We start from the raw sequence: 18806 nt of genomic DNA, 5'->3' as shown, positions 1-18806 counted from the left end.
TCGATAATTAACACTTCTGGAAGTTGTATAGGTTATAGGCTATAAATTGTATGCTCTTATTTTGAAGAGCTGTGATTCAACCGGAAAAACTTTTTACGCGACTTGTAAAAACTTTACGGGCACTAAGCCAGCTGGATGGGAGGAAGAGTAGCCCGGCAGTGACAAACATGGTATGAAATTACTCTTTTTTATTTTATTTTATTATTGTTTGTAGGGGCAAATATAACATGTACCCATTCACATAAACGTATAAAAACACATCTCTTCGGATTCATATCATAGTATTAAAACTGCTTTTAATACCTTAAATTCGCCTGAAATAATGAAAACAAACAGCCCCCTCTCCTTTAGCATTAGCTAAGTAGCTCACAGTGGGGCTATCCAACAAGCACAGTGAGCTAACTACGATTGCTATCATTTAAACACATAAAATGACAACTTTTAGATCGTTGTCGTGTGGAATGCGTAACTTTATCAGTAGTATTGATATTAAGACAAGGAAACCGCCAGTCAATACACTAGAAGTCGGTAAATGCAATCAGCATAGCATATCGCTGCTAGTTCCCTCTTACTGTGATTTAGATGTGTTTCGCCAGAGTTCACTGTAGCTAACAGCTAGCCTACCCTTTGTGGTTATTGAAGAGCGGCACGATTATTTCGTTCAGTACTGAGATGACGATTATTTATAATTTTTTCAATTACAGAATTGTTTTTATTGCAGTGCCACGTAAAGACACCGCCTTCATATCTTTGTATCAAAATACAAAAGTCACCTGAATTTAGTGCGCCTCAGAGAAGGAAAAACGCTGTACCAAAACTTAATACAAACTTAAATCATCAGTGCACTTCTTTCACATTTACATTGTGCTACATCCCTGTTAATTCAACTTTATAAATTAGTCTTTGCAGAGACATCAGGTCTTTATTCACCTGGCCCATGTGCATTGCCTATAAGCAAAATCTAAAGTTTCTCACTCCATTCAGTGTACCTGCATGATGGATGTGAATAAAACTCGAAGCAGTGTACTTCACATATGGGAGATCCTATCTCTAGCAGCATTGCCACTTTAGGAAAGTAAATAAAGGAGATAAATCTTTTGTTTGTCCTGTATGTTTACCCTTTACCTGAAGCCTTTACTACTCACTATGTTTAGTGGACAGAAATATTTGGCCAAATAGAATCTTAATTGGCTGTTGATGTCAGCGTGTCTTTGTGAGCTGCATGGATGTGCAGACTATATTACTGTTATAAGGTAACAGTTATAATTGAGACACACAGGCACGCGGTCAGGTGCTGATTTAGTGAGCATTTGATTTGCTTTTGCTCTGCGTTTTGTTGGTGAAGCACACATTTCAGTATTTGCAAAGTCACATTCATTTAATTGTGGGAGGCTAAAATCGTATTTGAGATTAAAATGTGATTAATTGAGCAGCCCTAGGTTATTGTGTGAAAATTCAGATGGTACGCTTTGCAGTGTTATTGTAATCTCCCATTCTGTGCAAGTCGCACAGGGAATTAATACGTGAAAAAATTACTCCATATTGTTGTTGCTGCCTCATACCTTCAGCTATTTGTGTATTTTGGCTATTTGAGTATGTGCCCTGTGTGTTGTGTCTGTGCAGAACAAGCTGAAGTCCTCGCAGAAGGATAAAGTTCGCCAGTTCATGATTTTTACACAATCCAGTGAGAAGACTGCAGTGACCTGCCTGGCACAGAATGACTGGAAGCTAGATGTTGCCACAGATAAGTTTTTCCAAAGTCCAGAGCTCTACATTTCAAATCTAAAGGGGGCCTTAGACAAGAAGAAGCTTGAGCAGCTGTATAACAGATACAGAGGTATAGAAAAAGCACCGCTATAATGTTTCCATTGGTTAGAAATTGTATACACAGCACAGGACTGAAATTAATACTCTGAATGGTTAATCAGTTAATTCATTTTTCTTGTTCTTAGATCCTCATGACGACAACAAAATAGGCATTGATGGGATCCAGCAATTCTGTGACGACTTGGGTTTGGACCCAGCCAGTATAAGCGTCCTTCTCATCGCCTGGAAGTTCAGGGCAGCAACGCAATGCGAGTTCTCGAAACAGGAGTTCATGGAAGGCATGACAGAACAGGGGTGAGAAAAACATTTTCAGATGGTAAAAGAAGAGGGGGGCAAACTGTGTTCCTATGTGTGATGTGCAACAATCATTCAAACACTGGTGTAACTTTAAGTAAGACTGATGGGGTGGATTGTTGTGCAAATGCACGTATTCATTTAAAAATGCTTATTTTGTGATTTTTATTTGGAGAAAGATGTAAACATATTTCCGAAATTGTTTGAGCACAGTAAATGTAAATAAAAACAGAATTTAGATTTGAAAAGTTTTTAAATGCTGTATTTCCTAAAAAAATAGAAAAAGACATCACACTAGAGGTTGAGTAGTAACAAATTTAATTGTTTTTTTTGTTTTTTGAATAATATCAAATTTGATATCAGCATCACATATCAAAGATTTTGGCACAGAGGCATAATTCTCACTGTGTTGCATCGCCTCTTTTTATGTCACCGTTAGTGCTCTTCAGCTCTCGCTTCATGTTAATGCAGTACGTGCTGACTGTGGGTTGACATTTTTGAAGTGAAAAAAAATTCCTTTCCTGTAAAAATTGTCATCTGAACGTAGTATAAAAAACGGTCGCAGTTTCCTGGTCTGAAAAACCTGCATTCTTTTTAATGGCCTCTAGGGGGCGATAGATGTGTTACAAGAGAAGTTCTGGTCCCATGTGGAAAAACAGCTTTCTACTTGGACTTCTGGAAACAAGTTTCTGCTAAGCTCATGGGCTTAGCATTTAGCATTTCAGGTCATACTGAATAAAGCATTGAGTCTTTTTTGCAAATTTTGGTCAATTTTAGTGTCAGAATGGACGATTGTCCAGGATGTGTCTATTGACCACAACAACTTGTGCTTGATCAATCTTAGCCACGCCTTTATTCAATGTCCGTACATCTGAATGGGCCGCATATGTTGCTCCAAAACCTTCACGTAGCGTTAAGCGTTAACGGTGCCTTCACAGATGTGCAAGTGATCCCTTCCGCATGCTCTAATGTGGCTCATGGGAGCCTTTTGCACACAATCATGTTAGTTAGCTGGGAGCTGTTCCACCAGGTGGTGTTTTGCGGGTTGCAAAGATTTTCTAGCTTTGTTCTTCTGGTCTGACCCATTTTTTTTAAGTTGTTTTTTTTTACTGTGCTAAAGATAAACAACTAAATAAATAAAAATGAGCATATTGTTCAAAAAGTAATAAGAAATATCAGTCTTTATCTGATCTGATCCGATCCTCCTTATAGAGGCCAATCCCAAAAGTAAGGTCTCCTGTTTTGTATTTCCTATGTATTTCGAAAACAATAGGAGACCTTACTTTTGGGGTTGCCCTCGTACATAAGTTTCATGTGGGGCTGAAACGATTCTGATGATTATTATATTTTGCTTTTATTTACATTTTGCACACTGCCCCAACTTTTCTGGAAACGGCGACACCAAAGTAAAGTTCTGTGATAATTTACATTTTTATGCTATAAAATCACAACTGTAAAGGCTCCAGGGTCTGCTTGGACTTTGTCAGACATAAACCAGTTGCTACATTTTGCCGCTTCATTTTTAGCCACTGGACAGCAACAGTGTTTTGTTTTGTTTTTTATCTTTCTGCAGGTGTGACAGCATAGAGAAGCTAAAAGCTCAGCTGCCTAAGATAGAGCAAGAATTAAAGGACTCAAGGAAATTTAAGGACTTCTACCAGTTTACATTTAATTTTGCAAAGAATCCTGGCCAGAAAGGTTTGGGTAAGAATCCTTTTAATGCTCATTGGCTGTTTTTGTTTTCTTGGTTGAATTTCTTTTGATTGAATACTGTTTTTCTTACAGATTTAGAAATGGCAATTGCATATTGGAATTTAGTTCTCCCGGGAAGATTCAAGTTCCTGGACCTGTGGAACAAATTTTTAGTTGTAAGTTTACAATAAATAAATCATAACAAGGCTATGCTAAGTACGCAGGTATCATCGTTTCTCAGAAATAAACTTTGCTCCTCATCCTTTGCAGGAACACCATAAAAGATCGATTCCTAAGGACACTTGGAATCTCTTACTAGACTTCAGCACGATGATCACGGACGACATGTCGAATTACGACGAGGAAGGTTTGTAGATTTCTCGTTGGCAGTCATGTCTTGAAACGTGTTATTCAGAGTCAAATCGCTGAATCTGTTTTGCTTCTTCGATAGGAGCGTGGCCCGTCCTTATTGACGATTTTGTGGAGTTTGCGCGACCACACATCGGAACCAAAAGCACTGCAGTTTAAGGTCCGCTCTCACTGAAGTAACAGCCATGAGAGGTTTCTACAAAATCAGTGACTGGAGGACAGTGGAGTCACGCTGAGCTGGGAACTATGTTGCCTTTTCAACCCTCAGGACTGAAATATTTTACACAGCAGAGACTTTATATATATTATGTGTATGTACAAAAGGCATATCCGTTTGTTAGTTAACACGTGATAGTTTGAAACTTTTATCTAAAGTATTGGGCTTTTGTGTGCGCTCAAGCCAACTAGAGAGGAGTCTCCATTTGATCCCACGTGGGTCTCTGATGTGGTTGCACTCCGATACAGGTAGAGATACACACTTGAACTGTAATGTAAACACAAGGGTTTGCAAAGAGGATGTCGTTCTTTAAATACTGAATTTTAATACTAGTGTGCATTTCCTGAGTTTGGTTTTATGATATGTTTGTGTTACAAGTCAGTATCAAACATTGATTGTAATTTTTTAAATCATAATGCTGTTTGTTTAAACATGAATGCGTAAGGATAAAATAAATAATTCAGTTTGGTCTCTTTAAAGCTGCCAAGCCTCTGTGCATTTATACTTAGAAAGAGAAAATGAGACATTGAAAGTCAGTCTCTGTTTGGTTTATTGCCAAATACCCTCATTAACCTTTAGAAATGTCTTAATGTTTTATGGCACAAATCCAACAAGGTGCTGGAAACATTCCTCGAAGATTTTCATCAGGATTGACATGACGGCATGACAAAGATTTGCTGGCTTGATGATGAGAATCTCCTGTTCCACCACATTCCACTGGACTGAGTTGAGGTCATTTGAGTACAGTGAACTCATTGTGGTGTTCATGAAACCAGTTTGAGTCCAGGCAGTCTTTCTCATTGAACTGTAGCCAAAATTTCCTGTTACTGGCTGACGAGAGGCACCTGCTGTGGTCTAATGCTGCTGTAGCTCATGTAGTTTAAAGCTAGATGTGCTGTATGTTCAGAGTTGCTCTTCTGTACACCTTTGTTGTAACAAGGGGTTATTTGAGTTATTGTTGCTTTTCTATCAGCTGAAAACAATCTGGCCATTCTCCCATGACCTCTGACTTCAACGAGGCAGAGAACTGCTGCTCACTGGATATTTTCTCAGTAGATCAGCAGTTTCTGTAATGCTCGGACCAGCCTGTCTGGCACCAACAGACATGTCGCATTGAGAGTCACTTTAGTCCCCATTTTGATGCTTAGTTTTAACTTCAGTAGGCTGTCTTGACCATGTCTACATGATAAAATGCATTGAGTTGCTACTATGTGATTGGCTGATTTTTAAATATTTACATTAAGGAGCAAATTTGATATGTGATGCCATGTTTTATGATCGGCAGGTTAATGTCCCCATAACTATTAGAAGCTTCTTTAAGTTTGAGGTTGTTACAACTTAACGGACCTGTGGTTTTAGGTAAATCAAACTGATTCTCATACAGCTGTTTCCTAAAATAGTAATTAATCAGTTAGAGAATTAGAGAGGTAGGCTATAATATGCTTAGTTGAAACGGGTCATTGGATTTTGTATTATTCTTTTAACATCACTGATGGAGATGTCAACTGAGATGGCAATTCAAGCAGAAGCTGAAGCACATCTCAAAGAGGAAGAGAAGTGATAAAAATGGAAACAAATTTGACGTCACTTTTCATTTAGTTAATTCAGAAGATCATTTTCTTTATATGCAAGTTTCATTCTACATATTCAAACTTCATTTCATATATTCAAGTGTACTTCTATGGGTGCTCGCTGTTTCACTGTAGTCTCGCGTTATTTACTTCCGTTGACGCGTTTATATGGATGCGTGGTTGCTACGGGCGACTGACAACAGACGGCAACAGCGGAACAGCTAAAAGCTGGAGTTGACACTATCTTAGTGGAAATAAGTATTACTTTAACCCCCTCAGAAAGGCTGTCTTAATCAGAATAAGATGTCTAGCACTAACACAGCTCTGCCTGACACAGGCTGGGATGAGCACTTTGCTATCCCCGAGCCCAACGCTGAAAACAAGGCTCTGCTGGAGGAGGTGAGTGTGGGAAAGTAGTAACTGTTTAACTCACCGCTAAACAAATAGTTTTAGTAAGTGAAGTAATCTAAAGTGTCAAACAAATCTAACAGAGGAATCCGGGATCTCTGAACGAGCCTCTGAATGACTGTAATGCTCACAACGTAAAATAAATTCTGCTTGGGGTCTCATGCTTTGTTGTCAGGTGTTTGCGTCCTCTCTGACTTTACGACAAAAACGCCAGAATATATATATCGTATATACGGTGCACAATGTAATAGAGAATATGGTTGTTTTGGGGCTATATTGACGCTGTAAGTATCTAGACCAGAAGGGTCAGACCACTTTATACATTATGCTTTTTATATATTTTATTATTATTATATTTTTCAGTCTTTTGTCAGTACATCTAGCCTTCACTTTACAAAGCACAGGACGAATGTGGAGTTTCTGTACCTGTATTTTTAGTGATTATAATTCAAACAAGCCCTGTTGATCAGTCCAGGGTCTGCGCAGCCTCTTACCCTATTGCAGCTGGAATAGACTTGAACCCCCTGACAGCTGTAACCAGAGCCTTCCAATAGGCTGTTTCTGGCCTCATTTGCTTGACATCCCTGATGTAGACCACTTTGTAGCAGTGCCTGAGTTCACAAGTCCTAAGGTTTTTCAAAAAATTGGTAGGTGGCTAAGTGTTGCTTAGCCCTGTTCAAACATTCTTGTGTTACATTATCTGGTAACTTGTTCAACAACAGATTCGCAGAAAAGAGATGGAGCTGCTGGAGCTGGAGCACATGCTTGAGAGAAATAAAGATCACAAGAAGATAATGACTGAATACTTAAAGAATGCCAAACAAGAGCTGGATAACACTGAGGTGAGATTATTAGAGCATATTGTGAATTTACCGTTTGTCGTACCAGTGTGTGTCGTGTGTGAGACTTTTGTAACTGGCTTGTAGTTACTGTGTCATGGCGTGTTACTTTGTTATTCTGATGTTTTTTCTGCTCACAGGCTCTATGCAAGGCAAAGGAAAGAGAGGAAGAGTTTGAGAAACACTTGACAGCTCTCTCAGATAGAGAGAACGGTCGCCAGGCTCAGGAGGCTGCTGAGATGGAGAAAGAGCTCAAGTCTTTAGCAGAGAGGAAAGACATGATAGAGGTCTGTGTATATAAACATCTGTATATACACATCATATACAGGATTTGGCTTAGTTTAGCTGTTGGTACCAAAACGACCTTCTGAACTTTTGCCCATCTTGCCAGAACCACATCTTCAAGGGCAAACAGAAGCTGGATGAGTTTATGGAGCAGATGAACTGGGACAAGCAGACCATGGATGCCTTTTTAGAGGAGTCGGCGCGTAAAGATGAGGACACAATGGCCATCATCAAGTATGCTCAGCAGGACGAGCAGAAGATCAAGGTTAAAAACAAATAAATAAATTCTGGAATATGGATGATCAAGCTGTTTTCACTCTCTGCTAACAACTGTCTGATCTCTCCTCATATAGTCACTCACTCTGGCTATAGAGAAGAAGACACTGGAAGCCAAAGAAAAGCAAAGAGCACTGGTCAAAGAGTCAACTGAGACTTTATCTGCTCAGGTAATGTGAGACTGATTCTCAGCAGACAAACCAAAGCAGCTACAAAAACCTCCTTCAGGATGACTGCTGCTTCCTTTCCTGTCCAAACAGATCGCGTTGGATAAGACTACAGAGAATCTGCAGCAGGCACACCTGGAGGCCCAGCAACTCATCCACCAGTGGGAAAACACTATCAAGCAGATGATGCAACGGGATGAAGACATGCAGCAGTGTGCTCTGGTAAAGTGTACGGTGTGGTGGGGCGTGGTTTGCTGCTGCAGGTGCGATTGACCCATCTGCGCGGCATATGCAATCACGCCACGCCGGCTAAAAAGTTTGGAGTTTTGGTGAATGTGGTTGTTGTTGTTATGTTGCGCTGGCAGCGGGAGAGCTGCAGCTCTGTGTCTGTGTGTACAGCAACCGGTAAAATAAAGATGATCAAAATGCCACTGGGTCTGCCGTGGTCATTTACATGGGGATTTACACTTCTGCTGATAAAAGACATGAAGGAAAGCCAAGAATATGTGAATTAACATTGAAGTACATGTGAGTAACACCTGTGTTGTTCCTTTATCATTCCAGCAAGTTGCCCAGTTGAACCAGGCTATGAGGGAAAGGAATGCCACGGTAACAGAGAGGAAGAACTTGCTAGATACTCAGAGGAGCAACAACAAGGAAACTGAGAGGAAGATAACTCTCGCCAACCGACAGGGAGCAAAACTGAGACAGGATCTGAAGGAGCAGGAGAGTAACTGCAGCAGGCTGCAGGATGAGGTCAGTTCCTCAAACTGTGCTGTATGTAAAGGAGTAGTAGCTTCATGTTCTAAGAGCTTGTCAGTCAATGCTCATGTTTGTGTCCTGCAGCTGAATACCTGCAAAAACACACTGGACAGAACAACCTCTGACGTGGAGTCCCTGACATCCCAGATATCCAGAATGAAGAAAGACATCCAGGATAAAAATGACAAGTCAGTGTAATCTTACGACACATCCCTGCCTATAAAATAGCACTGTGATGTTTTACCTCTTTCCCATGTACTGCATGTATACTGTACTATATGGCCTCTTTTTCCCCATACACACACATTTCCCAATCATCAAAAAAAGTTTTAATATTAGACAAACATAATTGAAGCAAATACAAAATGCAGATTTATAAACGTAAAAAGTTAAAACTACGACCACCATGTTTGACTGTTGGTATGATGTTCTTTTAGGAAATGCTGTGTTAGTTTAACAGGACAGAAAGCTTCCAAAAGTCTTGTCAGTCCACAGAATATTTTCCCAAAAGTCTCGGTGATCATCAAGATGTTTTTGGCAAATGTGAGAAGAGCCTTTGTGGGTTTTTCTGGTCAGCAGTGGTTTTATCCTTGAACTCTCCCATACGTGCCATTTTTGCCCAGTCTCTTTCTTATTGTTGCATCGTGACCTCTGACCTTAACTGAGACATGTGAGGCCTGCAGTTCTTTAGATGTTGTTCTGGTTCTTTTGTGACCTCTTGGATGAGTTCACCACTGTTCTCCATTTGTGGCTGTTGGCTCTGACTGTGGTTCACTGGAGGCCCAAAGCCTAAGAAATGGCTTCTGTTTAAGCAATTTGTTGATTTAACAGCTCTGCCAGTAATCAGGCACGATTGTGGTGAGTGAAATTGGACTCAGCTTTCCAAATAATGAGGTTAATCACAGTTAATTCATAATTTAAAAAGGGGAAGAACTAATTTTTTACACATGCCAGGTAGATTGGCACCCAGTGCCCCCAATTAACTGTAGTGGTAATTATGAAAATCATTTTTTATTGTTTCTGTAACAGTTAATCCACCAGTATGCGTAAGCTCTTTTTTTAAATGATCAAAATGTAATAAAAAAACAAAAGAAAACAGTAAAGCACATTATTATTATTATTATTTGATGAAGATGGCAAATTACAATTATTTACTGAACAGAAAAAATAGTTTGAGTGGTTGATTATTAATTATTTTCTGACCTCTTAGAGAAGTCCAGTGTGCCCGCTCATATTTGGGTATAAAAACATGAATACTGTTTATTATTTGCCTAAAAAATAACAATATCATTTTTAGTTTTCAACAACTTTTTGACAATGTCTAAAATATTTGTGTTTTTTGTTTTTAGAGGTGATCTAATAAATCTGCGCCTTTTTGCAGAGCTTGTTAAATATATATGCATATACATGCCTGTGTGTGTGTCTGTGTTGTAGACTCAGGCAGGCTAGGGCATACAACGCTGCACTGGACGAGAAGCTGAAGGTGGTGACTCAGACAGCCCTTAGTGAGGAGGAGAGAGCTGCACAGATGGATCAGTTTCTTAAGGATGAGGAACAGGCCATCAAGGTGAGCTGCCAAATCTGATCCAGGTAGAAGAGAACTGTTGTGCACAGAATAAGAACTTTGTCTAAGGATTTCTGCCTACACTCGTTATTGTGTTGGTTTTGTTTTCATGGCATGAATAAGACATACAAGAAAAAGAAAAACCTTTTACAAAACTATAAAACAGTGTTATTTAAATAGCATGAACTAAATATACTGATTGTACTGATATATTAACACCATACAAGTGAAGGCTGCAGAAACCTCAAGGCTCATTAAAGGTCTGTTGTAATTGCAGTGATGTAATAGAATCGAGATGATCACATGGTTTAGTCAGAAGTAGCATGATTTCAATTTCACTTTTTAAAATTTGGGTTTTTTAATAATTCACCTGCTAGAACCCAGATGAGCAGACTCAGAGCTCGGTGCCTCAGACCTGCTGTGTAACCCTTTGCTTGTGCTGTGCTGCAGGACTTGGATGTCCAGCTGCGTGACTGCAGGGAGGAGCTGTTGCATCAAAAGGAGCGTTTGCAGGCCGTTAAGACAAAGGAGAAGGATTTTATCTCGCAGGTTTCAAAGAGTAAATCCACCATTAACAGCCTGGAGAGTCAGCTCAGAAAACTGGAACAGGACCTGATTAGACACCAGATGACCATAAGTGACCAGGCACGCTTAGCAAAAATCATACACTCACGCACAGACACGAACGTGTGCGCTAGCCAGCTTTCACTACTCTGGTGCTGAAATACCAACACGTTAAACCTTCCTTCCTTCCTTGTTTCCTGCTGTGTGTAGAATTGCAAGATGATCTTCCTAAAAACAAAACTGGCAAAGCTGAAAGGTGACGTTAACCAAGAAGAAAAGAAAATGCTCGACAGGAAGCTCGCTGAGCTGACCGAAGAACTCGAAGAGAAAAAGAAGAAAGCCAAAGTGCTTACCGACACTCTCAAGGAGGCTGAGGTCGATCTGATGCTTCGCTGTACTATTCTGCCTTTTTATGAATCCCATCTGACGTATTGCATTTGTTTGTCTCTGGCAGGATGATATTCGCAGTTTCAGGAAAGAGATTGAGAAGTCTGAAGCTCAGAAGAGAGATCTGAGCAGTAAGGTGGAGGAGCTCCTGCTAATCCGTAACATCAGTGAGAAGGAGCTGAAGACTCTCAGACTGAGGAAGCAGGTAACTCACTAATGGAGGCTAATTCAGTGCATCATGCTCATAGGCACGTGGTTGTGGTGTGCTATGTTCACCATTATAATTTAAATTCAGCTTTTATTTTAAAGAACCTACAATAACACAGAGACAACCCAACAATCAGATGACCCCCTAGGAGTAGGGATGGGAATTGATAAGAATTTAGCAGTTTCTTATTGATTCTCATTAGGTTTTCATTAGCTCCACTGTGAGAGTCAACACCATTATTTCAAAGACATTACATTCATGCAAATCGACTGCATGCTGTGTGGTCAAATGTTTAAGCGTGTTGAAGGTATTTTTTACTCTTTGCTATGATCATTGTTGGTGTTGTCACTTAAAATAAGTAATGTGCTGTCTGTACTACACAGAACACATGCAGTACATAACTTAATTACCCTCAGGAGAAACTAACTTGTTACATTACTTTCACATTTCTCTGAAAAATGACCTGAAACACTTATCAGTATAACCCTATACTCTACAGTCCCACACACCAACATAAATCCCTATCCTAATGAGGACACACATTCAGGGTCCAGCGGACGGGGTGGGGTCTGCATTCGCTCAGCTTTAACAACACTCTGGGTTCTTGGCTAGTTTAGCATTAGCATGATGTCTCATCTTTTTGTGGAATAAAAAAGTGTAATAATGAGTCAAACAATGGGTGTTTTAATAAATAGTAAATAATTAGCCTGTTTTTTCTTCACTAACCAATGTGGGTTAGGACTGAAAACATTCAAATTTCTGTTGATCACATGGAAATGGATGGATACCCCATGGACCACACATGTTATTGTTAGCCTCATGTGTTTCTCATCAGGAAAACAAAGTGGAGCACCAAATGTTAAAGATACAGGTCAAACGTGTGAGGGATCTTCTGTACAGCAAGGCTGACAACGTGCTGTCGCTGGAGAAGAGACTGCTGCAGCTACAAACAACCATGAAGGAGAGGGAGGATGAGATTAAGGTCTACAAAGAAATGCTCAGCCAGCAGCTCAAGATCAATGAGCAGGAGAGGCAGAAACTCAGGTGGGACAACAAGAACAAGACTATCCACTTTGCTGTCAGTTGAGTTTTGCATCTGGTTTATCAGATTTTTTTTCTGTCTCAGTGCTGAACTCAGTGAGAAACTATCCAAGATTGACACGATGAAGAAATGTTTCGAGATTGTGAGCCTTTCCATGGCACCTCCTGAGGAAGAAGAGGCAAAATCGCAGGCTTACTACATCACAAAGGTCTGCACACACACTGCTGTGTTAAAGCAGACTATGGTTTGATTTTTTTCCCCACAGCACCACACAATCACTTTGAATGACCACTCTGTGCTTTTTCTGCAGGCTGCACAAGAGAAAGAGGAGCTTAGGAGGAAAGGCGATGAGCTGGATGCTACAATCCACAAAGTGGAGCTGGAAAACAAAGCTCTGGAAAACACCACCCAGCTGTTCAACAACAGTAACTCTGCATTTCGCCAGTCTCTGAACAAAGTGAATGAATCCAGTATGTATGAGAGGGTGGATGGAATGACACCAAACCAGCAACTCAAAAGTCCCCCTTATCACCAGGAAGTTTTATGTCATTTTTTCCTCTTTAGGTCCAATGTACCAGGAAAAAGTGAAACTGGAAGGGCAGCTGAACGTGGGTCAAGAGACGCTGAACTATAAGAAAAGGCAGATCCAAGAGCTTCAACAGGATATGCAGGTTTTTGCTATTTATAGTAGCTGCTAGTACTAAGAAAAAGCAACCTGTACTTAAATGCTGAATACCTCAAGCTAATTTGGAATTAGGTGAAGTCTGTCATCATAATGTTCAGCACAAGGCTGAACTACAGGCTAAACACACAAAGCAGTTTAGTGTGTTAATGTTTTTTGAGTTGGGTCTAAAATAGTCTTGTATACTCAGTTCTTCCTGTGTTTGTAGAAACCACCAGCTGGTGCTATTCTTTGCTGATAAAATGAAAGATGACTTTGACTACTTGGGATGCTGGTTCCGTATTTATCTGTCAGATAACAGATGAAACTATGCAATCAGGGAGCTGCTTTCGTATCACAAGTATCACATGCAACATCTGAAGAGAGGAGTTTCAGGGGGTGAAACAATTCATGAAGTTTAGTGCTAACCTGGAGATGACTTTGTTTTTTTATTGCTGGGGTGTGAAAAACAAGGCACAGGGCCAGAATTGGCCTAACATAGACTCCAGTGTGGCCCAGTAGACACATTTCTTTCATTTACTACAGCAGTTCTTTTTCATCATCATGTAGAAAAACTGAGACGTACTTTTAAAATTGCACCCCCCCTTTCTCACCATCTCTTCTCCCCTCTATTTTTCTTTCTCTCCCTCTCTTTCTTTCATTCTCTCTCCCTGTCCTATCCCCCAGTCACGTCTGTCCCGTCTGTAACGACTGAAAATCAAATCAAATAAATACATAATTATAATAAAGGTCAATCAAATGGACCAATATGGCAAGGCCATGATGATCCAATTGGTAAAGTAAATCCGCTTGGCATCTTTCTTGGCCTTCAGACAACAATTCTGATGGCTAAAGATCCAAACGGAACAGGCAAAAAAACAAAAAACAAAACATAAATAAAATAAAATAAAATAAAATAAAATAAAATTAAATTAAATTAAATTAAATTAAATTAAATTAAATTAAATTAAATTAAATTAAATTGCACTTCCTTGTCTTTTATCAAAATATCTTGGGGACTAAATGTGTAGTTAATCTTCTTCACGCTGTCAGAAAGGGAATTTTAACAGGCCACTGCACTTGGCTCATGATGTAAAAGGAGTTTGGCGTCCCTGGTTTATGCGCACACATGTGGGGGAAGGTGTGTTTCTGTGTAGCTCAGAAAGAGCTGAAAGTATCTTTCTCAGCTGCATATTGTCCATCAGTTAATCTATTAAATAAACAAGAATTTGATCGAGGGGGTTGGAGTTTAATGACATTTAATGACAATCTAATTAACAATTAATAATAAGCTCCGTGTGAGAGCTGCTTAGTTTCCACATTATAAGAACCAGTCTCAGGTCAACAGCAGTTATACAGTTAAATGTTATTTGCCATTTTTAATCCTCTTGAGTTAAAAAATCTGTGTTGGTATTTGTTCTCATTTCCAGCATGAAAGAGTAGCTTGAGTATCATATAGCAGAGTATTATTAACAGTTAATTTTTGTAAAAACTATCGGAGTCATCTAGTGTAACTAACCTTGCATGAATCCCTGTGTATGTGTGCCTCAGTGAATGCTTTCTTTTTATGTGTGTGTGTGTACACCGCGCTCTGGTTTCAGGACCTGAACAGTGTGTTGGAAAGTCTGCCACAAGAAGAGCGAATGGAGAGAGATAAGATAGAGAACAAACATGCCCTCGTCAGCAAAATGAACGAAGAAGTTACTTCCCAGCAGGAGAAAATTGACAGAGCCTCAAAGCAGGTTTGATGTCCAACTGCATCATGTTTTCTAAGCACATTTGTTAACCTGCCGCACCTGTGACCAGTCAACAGCCGAACGAAGCAGCGCCATGTTATAAATGTGTGCTGATTTTCCAGTTCTCTAAGCTGACCAAAGAAGTCCGCTCAGCAAAGGGCACCAAAGGCGAGACTTTCGAAGAGAAAGACATTAAGCTGAGGGAGTTGAAGGAATTCATCAAGAATGTGGACAGGATGCTGAATGAGGTCTGGGAGGGCAATCCTGACCTCAGATCAGTGATGGAGAAGTATTTCCTGCAGGTACAGTTCTTCAAGGATTATTGAACGCTTTGATTTACTGTTGAAGCTCCTTTAACTTGAACGTTTTCTCTCTCTCAGGCCAGTCTGTCTCTTCCCTCTCCTTCTCCCACTCCTGCCAGCCAGCGGAGCTCCAAGACAAGTTCCCCCCGCTGCTCCACCTCTTTCAGGTCAGGCTTCATCCGTTCCTAATAAAACCTCTGATCCTCCAAAGAAGCTTCTTCTTTTGCATTTTTATGTTTTGTTTTCCTCTGCAGGTCTCTGGCATCCTCAGCCAGCGCCAGCCCCCGGACCGCTGCGCCTCACTCCCCGACACTGAAGACGGTGGAACTGAGCCTGGATCTGACTGCGACCTCCCCTCCTCTCACCACCTCCAGATGTTCCAGCTCTGCGAGCAGCTCAAGCAGCAGCAGAAAGTCAAAGAAGCTTTAGTGTCTTTCTCCTCTGATTGCTGCTTTACCATTGAGAACTACTCAGTTTCAGGATCATTTGTTTTTTGTGTCTTTTTTGGTGTGTCGCACTCATTTCAGAGTAAATCTTGGATCTGTTAGATTTTCAGACTCTGTGAATCTAGTGTAATCTGATTTTTTTCTTTGGATTCTCCTTTTCTTTGCTTGTTTTGTCTTACAAGTACATACATACGCAAAGAGTTCTCAATAAAATGTTATTGACAAGCCACTCTCCGAGTATTTGTATGACTGCGGTACCTTGAAAGCTTTCCTAAACTACCTACTTCACTACATATACACAGTGTGAAAGGTATTCAGCTATTTCTCTTACCCAGCTTTAGCAGCAGCTGAAATGTTTTCTGTGCTTTCTTTGTGTGTTACAATCTGTTTGACTTTTTGGTAGCTGTTTCTTTTTTTCCTGAGAATATTTTAAAGAGTAGGAGTGCCTCACTGTCTGAAAACTGTGCTACTTCCTCATGTTTCATGACATGGTTTGTTCTGACCCCATTGTTCCTGCTCATCCAATTCTTCAAGGAAGTTTTGCAACCAGGCCACTCCCTCTCTGTAACACTATTAGTCTCTCTTACAGACTAAAAGCAGACAGACAGACTACGGGAACAATACTGCACCTTAACAGATTTCGCTCTTTTCTTTGGAATAAAGCTTCAACATGCTGCTGCTGATCCTGTTTGCTGGATGTTTGGCCACATCTGTAGCACAGAACAGTGAGTACATTCTTTAATGATCATAAGGAAATGTAATGGTGATCTTTTAAATAACAATGTTAATAAGCTAAAACTGTCTAGATATGAAATGTGACCTTAACTTTGCTCATGTTTCAGTAACTGTAATAGGAACGCCTGCACAGACCAGTGAGTTACTCTTTAGTGATCATAAGGAAATTTAAAATCGATCTTTTAAATAACAATGGTTATAAGTTAAAATGGTCTAGATATGAAATGTGACCTTATCTGTGCTCGTTTCAGCAGCATTTCCCATTGCTTTTGATAGAGCAATGTCTACAGTTTATACGCCAGAATGTAAGTGCCTTTTAAATTGTAGTGTATAATTTGCACTGAGGCCTGAAATCAAAGGTCTGATTTTGATTAATTTTTCTCTGTTGATCTTTCAGACGTGGCAATCCTTCAGGCTTATGTCCAGTACGCTGGCCCATTTGATCTAAATGAGATGACAGCTCAGCCGATCTTGAACGAGGTACCTGTCTTTTTACAAAATAAGCTTAATGTCGATAGAAACTGTAACAGCCAGTTCTGTATGTGTGTCAATGAGCGACTCAAAATAATGGGTTTAAAAATGATGTCTTTCAGCTTGGCCAGCGCATCAGACAGGAGCTACCAGATTCCAGTATAAGTCTGAAAATTAGAAACATCACCAAAGTCTGACACCTCACAAGCTTGTCTTTACTCGTTTGATTTGTGTTGATCATAGCTCGACTCGGTTATCTGAGTGGGATATGTAAAGTTCACTTCAGCAGATATTTATAGTCATTTTCAGGTGATGGTTTTATATTAGTCTTTAACAGAGGAATTGAACTGATGTGTTTCTAATACTTGAATAAGGCAACGTCTTCAACATGAAAGATAAACATTGAATATCGAAACAAAAATGACCAAACAATCCAATTCTTTTGTATGTCAGAAACTGGCCACTCCCTCTGTGCAATGAATTGCTTGTAAAGAATGAAAGTAGCTATAAGCTCTTGTGTGTGACAAATGTCCAAAAACCTGAAGATGGGGCGATTCAGCTGTTTTAAAGATGAATCAAAGTGCTTGAAATTGAAATCTGTAGCTTTGTGATCAAACTGAGTTACTAAGTATCCAAAACAGAGGAAACAGGATTTCGTCGTAACCAGATAACCCTGAGTTTTCTGTACTACAGTGATGGTTTACAGTATATTGCAGTATAACTTAATTACAATTTCATCTCTACACTCAAACCCTTAAAAGCACAAACAAAAGCAGCTGAGAGATTAAAAAGTAAAGCTGTTGGGAGAGGATGTTCAGAGTTTTGGTTTAAAATTTTCTGGAAGCGCTGATTCTTCTTTTTACAACATGCTTTGAGCACAACACAGATTCTCTGCCGGGAGTAAATGGTTCATATTTGCAAGCTGGTAAGCTGTGATTTTCTAAAACCACTGAATGAAGCACAAGCTGTGCGTCACAATGTCACAGAAATATGCATGTATTCATTTAATGATGCAGAAAATATGAATACCTCATTCTAATCTGCTGTAAAGTCTCCTTTACACCGATGGAAATGTACATGAAGTATACATGAAGCTTTTTCCAGCTCTCTTTTAATGGGCTGTGGGACAGTAAGCTTTAATGTTTACATAGATCCAGTTTAATGTGCAGCCCCAGAAGCAGGGGATGTACTAAAATTTGGATGTTTTTAATTACGACATGCTGACACCAACCTGCTTTTATAACAACATGCTGATGTCTTACCTTTGAGAATAAAAACTGAAGTGGAGAGAATAAACGGTTCTCTCCATGCCAGTTCGTATACTATATTATACTCAATATGGTTTCTTTTTTAAGGCAACTTTAATGTCGGGTGGTAACAGGTACGCATGTCCTCTAAGGCAAAGTATATTTCTGTGAAGTTTGAAGTCAATCCATAAAAACTGAGGGTAATATAACGTATCTACTGTGTTTTTACATTTGGTGTGACCTTTGACTTTGATCTTGACCCAATTTTCACCCAAATGAAATCAGCTTCAGCTGTTATCTGCCATCACGCTGAATGATGTGCTGCTGCAGTCATCTGTTAAAATGGTTAGATTTGTGTCAGTCTGCCCCAGGGCAGCTGTGGCTACAACCGTAGCTGCCTCCACCAGTGTGTGAATGCGAGAGTGAATGAATAGTGGCATTGTAAAGCGCTTTGGGTGCCTTGAAAAGCGCTATATCAATCCAATCCATTATTATTATTTTTATTATTATTATTATTAACTGTGATAACTAGCTTTATGTGACACTTTATCCTGATGCTCAGTGTAGGGTAAGTAAATCCAACGATACTGTTGTTATGCTGAAGTTGCTTTGTAGTAGAGACCTCTGTTTCTACAAAAGATATGGAAACAATTGTTGTATAAAACTGGAACAACATAATGTAATGATGTGCAAATCATTTAAATGTAATAATAAATTAAAACAAGTTGTAAGATGA

General features: G+C 39.7%; 2 protein-coding genes across 3 annotated transcripts; both read left to right on the top strand.

The window, feature by feature from the left end:
* The first annotated feature begins 26 nt into the window (after window positions 1-26).
* Window positions 27-4878, top strand: dcun1d1 (DCN1, defective in cullin neddylation 1, domain containing 1 (S. cerevisiae)). Its single transcript, XM_005939051.3, has 7 exons — window positions 27-170; window positions 1624-1837; window positions 1953-2121; window positions 3695-3825; window positions 3907-3989; window positions 4084-4180; window positions 4265-4878. Exons 1-7 carry the CDS (start codon window positions 168-170, stop codon window positions 4339-4341), a joined length of 774 nt encoding a protein of 257 aa, XP_005939113.1. The 5' UTR covers window positions 27-167; the 3' UTR covers window positions 4342-4878.
* Window positions 4879-6058: 1180 nt separating this feature from the next.
* On the top strand, window positions 6059-18806 carry ccdc39 (coiled-coil domain containing 39). Of its 2 annotated transcripts, none has more exons than XM_042227383.1 (24): window positions 6059-6369; window positions 7101-7220; window positions 7358-7504; window positions 7609-7767; window positions 7856-7948; window positions 8039-8167; window positions 8510-8701; window positions 8792-8895; window positions 10142-10274; window positions 10722-10916; window positions 11046-11210; window positions 11290-11427; window positions 12266-12474; window positions 12557-12680; window positions 12783-12942; window positions 13037-13143; window positions 14735-14875; window positions 14992-15171; window positions 15250-15338; window positions 15426-16342; window positions 16460-16489; window positions 16607-16657; window positions 16750-16832; window positions 16946-18806. In XM_042227383.1, exons 1-20 carry the CDS (start codon window positions 6274-6276, stop codon window positions 15598-15600), a joined length of 2856 nt encoding a protein of 951 aa, XP_042083317.1. In that variant the 5' UTR covers window positions 6059-6273; the 3' UTR covers window positions 15601-16342; window positions 16460-16489; window positions 16607-16657; window positions 16750-16832; window positions 16946-18806. The 2 variants fall into 2 exon arrangements, with proteins under 2 accessions (XP_042083317.1, XP_005939112.1); XM_005939050.2 differs by having other exon boundaries at window positions 16604-16657.

Source organism: Haplochromis burtoni, unplaced genomic scaffold (assembly GCF_018398535.1).
Source record: "Haplochromis burtoni strain Fernald_Lab_line unplaced genomic scaffold, NCSU_Asbu1 Contig_257, whole genome shotgun sequence".
Taxonomy (NCBI): Eukaryota; Metazoa; Chordata; class Actinopteri; order Cichliformes; family Cichlidae; genus Haplochromis; species Haplochromis burtoni.
Note: the sequence above shows the minus strand (reverse complement) of the source record. Positions and strands in the feature narration are given on the sequence as shown.